The sequence below is a fragment of the Cyprinodon variegatus genome, unplaced genomic scaffold (genome assembly GCF_000732505.1).
Source record: "Cyprinodon variegatus isolate N-32 unplaced genomic scaffold, C_variegatus-1.0 Scaffold146, whole genome shotgun sequence".
In the NCBI taxonomy this organism is placed as follows: Eukaryota; Metazoa; Chordata; class Actinopteri; order Cyprinodontiformes; family Cyprinodontidae; genus Cyprinodon; species Cyprinodon variegatus.
In genome coordinates this window covers 94,442-100,698 of record NW_015150599.1, presented here as the reverse complement: position 1 = coordinate 100,698, position 6,257 = coordinate 94,442, and the positions used below count along the sequence as shown (strand labels likewise).

Below are 6,257 nucleotides of genomic sequence, written 5' to 3'. Positions count from 1 at the left end.
TATCAATGATGTGCATACATGCCTTACAGGCAGTCTCTAAACTCTAATGGCAATTATAGTTATTTTGTGTTTCATTAGTGGTGGTTCCAAGAGCAATGGAAGGCTTTTTTTCTGTACATCTTCAAATTCTGTTGAAGATTTATTGTTTTTCACATTGCGAATGAGGTTATATTCTTCCTAATAGATATATGGGCATATTCAGGTCATGACAGGGATTGGAAATACATTATCTTTAAGCTATAACTGAAATCAAGGCAAGAAAACCTTAGCTGGGATGTTATTTCAGCTCTAATGATGTCCTGGTTTAATATTGTTCCAGTTAATGTGATCGAAACAGCACAAAACACAATAAAGGATGAAAATAATAAAGAAATAATCCCTTTCTATCTTTCAGCATATAAGCAATTTTTTCCATGTAAGGTTTGGGTTTATAATGTAGCCCAGTTAAGCCCAGTTTAACCAAGCGTAGTTCTGATTAGCTGATCCATATATAGCACAATGCTGGTCATTTTCCTCTTAAGAAAATACAAATGTAAAACACAAAAAGCTAGATTCCAGTAAAGTTCAGAATAAAAAAAATGCAGTAGTAATAAAAGGACTCACTGGGATTTTAAATCAGGTCTACAGCCACATAAAAAGTTCTGTATGGGTTCTTTAAGATTTAGTCCACTGATCTAATCTTTCTAAGTCTTGCACGGTTCTCTTTGTTTCGCTTTTTTAAGGATTTAATGTAGTCATTAAACAGAGCTTCCTTTTCCTTCTTCCTGCTGAGGGCATTGAAGCGTTGGTCAAACTGGTAATAAACACAGAATTCCTTAAAAGTTGTCCTGAGGAAAAAACAGAGATGGTCATGAATTGCAGGTTTTCTTGGCTGCAAAACCAGTTAGGATTTCATTGAAGGAAACATTCTGGGTCATAACTGATTGTATTTTCTACACAGTAATCTTCTAAGGCAGAAAACTACAGTGAATGGGGAAATAAAAGCAGCCATATATTTGAAGAATCCTTCATAACATTGAAGGATGAAGGACAGATACCTGCTGGGGATCTTTGCCTCCTGCAGAAGCTGCTTGAACTCTTCTCTCACTTTTTGCTTTTTACTCCTTTTCTCTTTGTACTCCTCCTTCACTCTGCTCTTCACAAACTGACCAAACACCTGCATACAATGAAAATATCAGATTGGTTAGTAACCTAATGACATCATCATCCCAGGCATATCATGACTTTTAAAAACCTCAAAGTGAAACCTGTTTTCTCTGATCTAAGGAGAGCAGCAGGTATCGAGGATCAAACACCATCTTGTGAAGCTCCTTTTCCCACCTGGAGAACGCAGACACCTGCAAAAATGAAACAGATTATGCAGCCAGGACCACAGCCCCTCCTCTTTGAGTCAAGAAACAAAAAAATTAAATCAGCAGCGAGATGTTTCCTGCACAACAATCGCATAGTATGGAAGTATGGAAAGAAGGAATGCTGTTATAAAAGCTAACTACTGATGTTTCTGGAGACTTCTCTTGCAGCCCATAGTCTAAAAGTCTGCTCCATCTTTTACTTTGAAAACATGAAACAAGTCAGGAAGGCAAACTTTCATCCATGATTTATCTGCAGGGTTCGAAAGATAAGATGGTGTTAAAGCATGAATCTATTACGAGGGCTTTGCCTTTCCCTTCGCTCACGCTTGAATCACTGTCTAGAAAACTGGAATTGAGTCAAATTGGAACCAGACCCAGGCTTAAGTTCTAATTTAATCTCAGCTGTGTGCTAATCTAGGAGGCTGTTAGACCACAAACAGAAACTTAGTAGTAGTTTTCTTACCAATTTGCTCTATTCGGATGAACCCTCAGCAATGGCATATACACTCACCGGCCACTTTATTAGGTACCCCATGCTAGTAACGGGTTGGACCCCCTTTTGCCTTCAGAACTGCCTCAATTCTTCGTGGCATAGATTCAACAAGGTGCTGGAAGCATTCCTCAGGGAGTTTGGTCCATATTGACATGATGGCATCACACAGTTGCTGCAGATTTGTCGGCTGCACATCCATGATGCGAATCTCCCGTTCCACCATATCCCAAAGATGCTCTACTGGATTGAGATCTGGTGACTGTGGAGGCCATTTGAGTACAGTGAACTCATTGTCATGTTCAAGAAACCAGTCTGAGATGATTCCAGCTTTATGACATGGCGCATTATCCTGCTGAAAGTAGCCATCAGAAGTTGGGTACATTGTGGTCATAAAGGGATGGACATGGTCAGCAACAATACTCAGGTAGGCTGTGGCGTTGCAACAATGCTCAATTGGTACCAAGGGGCCCAAAGAGTGCCAAGAAAATATTCCCCACACCATGACACCACCACCACCAGCCTGAACCGTTGATACAAGGCAGGATGGATCCATGCTTTCATGTTGTAGACGCCAAATTCTGACCCTACCATCCGAATGTCGCAGCAGAAATCGAGACTCATCAGACCAGGCAACGTTTTTCCAATCTTCTATTGTCCAATTTCGATGAGCTGGTGCAAATTGTAGCCTCAGCTTCCTGTTCTTAGCTGAAAGGAGTGGCACCCGGTGTGGTCTTCTGCTGCTGTAGCCCATCTGCCTCAAAGTTCGACGTACTGTGCGTTCAGAGATGCTCTTCTGCCCACCTTGGTTGTAACGGGTGGTTATTTGAGTCACTGTTGCCCTTCTATCAGCTCGAACCAGTCTGGCCATTCTCCTCTGACCTCTGGCATCAACAAGGCATTTCCGCCCACAGAACTGCCACTCACTGGATGTTTTTTCTTTTTCGGACCATTCTCTGTAAACCCTAGAGATGGTTGTGCGTGAAAATCCCAGTAGATCAGCAGTTTTGGAAATACTCAGACCAGCCCTTCTGGCACCAACAATCATGCCACGTTCAAAGTCACTCAAATCACCTTTCTTCCCCATACTGATGCTCGGTTTGAACTGCAGGAGATTTTCTTGACCATGTCTACATGCCTAAATGCACTGAGTTGCCGCCATGTGATTGGCTGCTTAGAAATTAAGTGTTAATGAGCAGTTGGACAGGTGTACCTAATAAAGTGGCCGGTGAGTGTATATCAGTAAGCAGAGACTGCAGTTGCTTAAGGGCCCCCTTCACAACTGTGGACTAGGACGTCTCATTGCAGACATAATGGTGCGAAAAAAATTCCTCTAAAACCCACCTGATATTAAGATGACTGACCGATCTTATTTATACCCCAAGACATGCCAGATTTCAACATGATTGTGACACCAATAGCAAAGCAGACAGTGGTACTTTTTATTACTATGTTAATAACTGTGTATAGTTCATTAAACGGTTGGTAAAAAATATGGATGGGGTGTTGTACTTCATATGGGGCCCACCCAGATAATGTTGCTTACGGGCCTAATGTTGTGTCGTTACGCCATTGACCCTCAGTCTCTTGATCCTGCTAAACTCCCCCTGATCCCCTATTGGAAAATTCCCTTTCTGCAATAAACAGTTTGAATCAAGCACGTCTCCTGGATTTTATGCATGTCAATCAAGAAGTTTGTGGTTATTTTTTAAAGCGCATTAGCTTTTTAGTGTAATAATAACTGGACTTTTATGCCATTGCAATATACTTTTTCCTTACCCCATTTTCTTTGTAAAACACTGAATTATCCTGTTATTGCAATAAGCTTTATAGATTCACCTCCTATGTTTTTCGGAGTAATGGAGCAGAAACGCAGCTCTTTATCTTTCTCAGCCCACTCTATGATCATTCTCATCAAGTGGAAATGTAAAGCATGAGGGAGATGTGAGTGTGACACTGCTGCTCATGAGCTGAGAAAATGTGACCAAAGAAAATTTAGGATAAAAGAAAATCCTGATAAATTGTTTTTATAGTCTGTAAAATGTTTCTTAATCAGCACACACAAATCAAGAGTATGTGAGTAGGTGATGCAGAAATTCACCCCTCTCTCTAGCATCATTGCCCTAAAGTGAGTGATCCGAAGCTCCAGTGGGAGAGATTTGTCTTGATTTGGGACCAGAGACAAGGACTCATCCTTTCTAGAAAGGAAGACAGAGAGAAAGGATGACATATTACCAATTTAGGTTTAAGGAAAATATGAAACCATATAATAGCCTCACTTTTCAATGCTTTGGGATTTAATTCAGATAAAAACATTATATCAGGAGGAGGCAATTTAACCCATAACTGTGCATCTTGACATCATGTAAATAATTTTTCTCATTTCTCATGGACACACTCGATGAAACTTCATCTGGAGTTTCACCTGGCATTAGGTCAATTGTATGCTATCCAGGATCCAAAAGTTAGATGACAAAATGAAATTATTTTGGCATGCCAACTTGCTTTTTCATCAGTGTTTCGGAAGCCATGTCATTTTCTCAGACACCAGCAAACTCTGCACAAAATGCCTCAGAGGACAGTAAAACACTCTTCTTCAGCGTGATTAGATACAAACACTCACCTGAATTTCTTCAAGGTGTGTTCATGGTTGTCATTATCACCGATGCCATTCAGAGCAGGATTTTGATATGTGGAATCGCTGTCGATCCCTGAGAGAAAGAGGGAAAGAATTACGCTAAATACTACAGGAAGGTGAGTGGGCAGACAGGCTAACTGACAGACCAGCAGGTGTTGTCTTTTTCCTTTTGTGAGGTGGATTCTTGACGATGTGGCTAATGTCACAACCGGTAAGCTCTCCTGGCTTCTCCCAAACAGAAACGTGAATTGTGGGATTGAAGAAAAACATGCGATCATCTCTGGTCCAAACAACGCACCTCAATGTGAAAACAAGACAACAGATCAGAGATAAGATGCAACACAATATGGATCAGATGCTGTCCTCCAGCTTTATATCTATGTCAATATAACATTTCCCTCCTGCTGAGGAAACTCACTTGCATTTTAAAGTATTAGTTGAACAATTGCAAAAACCATCAGTTACCATGGTGACCCTGGGACAGGAGTGGAGGCAATGGGACGATTATCTTTCATTCCCTCCCCACTCTTTTCCTTCACTTCATCTGTTGATCTGTGAACAGACACATCAACACACTTCTACACGCACACACACACATCCATGCACACAAACATCCACGCACACAGACAGGTTGTTATAACTTCCAAAAGGATTTGGGTAGCAGTAGCTTTTTTGAGAGGATCAGTTTTCATTCATTAAGATAGAGTAAGGAAAGTTTTAACTCTAAATTGTTAATCTTTCTTTTTCTTGTTTCCAAAAAAACAAAAACAAAAAAGAAAACACAAAACCTTTATTTTAACCAAATATGTTACCAGGTTAACTTTAAAATATATTTATAAAGCAGCTGATAATGTATAGGAACCTACACAGGACTTCACCACACAACATTTTTGTGAGGATAAAGATAACTCAGGGTTATAGTGGGTGGCTGCACGGTGGGGCAGCCTTGCAGCAAGGCTCTGGGTTCCATTCCTGAGTCGGGGTCTTTATGCTTAGTGTTTGAATGTTCTCCCTGTGCAAGTTTGGGTTCTCTCCGGGTACTCTGGCCTCCTCCCACAGTCCAAAAACATGACAGTTGGGTTAACTTGGTTCTCTAAATTGTCCCTAGGTGTGAGTGTGTGTGCATGGTTGTGTGTTTCCGCGTTGCCCTTTGACAGACTGGCGACCTGCCCAGGGTGTACCTCGCTTCTCGTCCGTAGACTGTCGGAGATAGGCATCGGCCCCACCACGAACCTGCAGGGCTCCCCCCTAGTAGGGGCTAAGGAGGGATCCTCAGATCGGCTGAGGAATCACTGTTTCAGTACAACTGCTTTGAAATCTAGTCCATAATATGAAGTGCTAAAGAGGCCAAAACATGGACGAAACATGCGAGACCGACAAACAAATTTTTTTCTACTTTAATACTTGCAACATATTTATTAATGTAATTATATTTTCAATTGTGCCTGTCGTTTTTATAACACTAATTCTTGGATCAAACTCCATGTTTTACTGACAAGTATAATGGATGTCACGATATTACACCTCTGAAAATTTAGCAGACAGTCTAATGTTAAAATGTAGATGCAATGTTTGGTCACAGGAGGGCAGTAATGCAACAGAGTGGATCCACAGTAAAGTAGGAAGAAAGTTTAATTTGATGAGAAAAAACAACACGTTAATTTGGCTACATTTCAGTAGGTGTTGTGTGTGACTTATTTGGTGGGGCCACTTTTGGCCCTTCAAAAGCTGACTTTTCATTCGTTGTCTTTAAATAAAACACTTCCCAAACTGATGT

The 6,257-nt window shown here is 40.9% G+C and overlaps 1 protein-coding gene across 2 annotated transcripts in view; it reads right to left on the bottom strand.

The window, feature by feature from the left end:
* Nucleotides 1–516: 516 nt before the first annotated feature.
* Nucleotides 517–6,257, bottom strand: part of tcerg1l (transcription elongation regulator 1 like) — a 38,579-nt gene continuing 32,838 nt past the window's right edge. The window contains exons 8-14 of one of the 2 annotated variants that reach the window (XM_015377077.1): nt 4,946–5,058; nt 4,627–4,778; nt 4,466–4,553; nt 3,944–4,040; nt 1,248–1,337; nt 1,038–1,156; nt 517–827 (exon numbers count right to left, since the gene is read on the bottom strand). In XM_015377077.1, coding sequence (XP_015232563.1) covers nt 662–827; nt 1,038–1,156; nt 1,248–1,337; nt 3,944–4,040; nt 4,466–4,553; nt 4,627–4,778; nt 4,946–5,058 — 825 coding nt within the window. In that variant the 3' untranslated portion in view covers nt 517–661. The remainder of the gene's footprint in view (nt 828–1,037; nt 1,157–1,247; nt 1,338–3,943; nt 4,041–4,465; nt 4,554–4,626; nt 4,779–4,945; nt 5,059–6,257) is intronic. The other variant, XM_015377078.1, reaches the window with a different exon arrangement.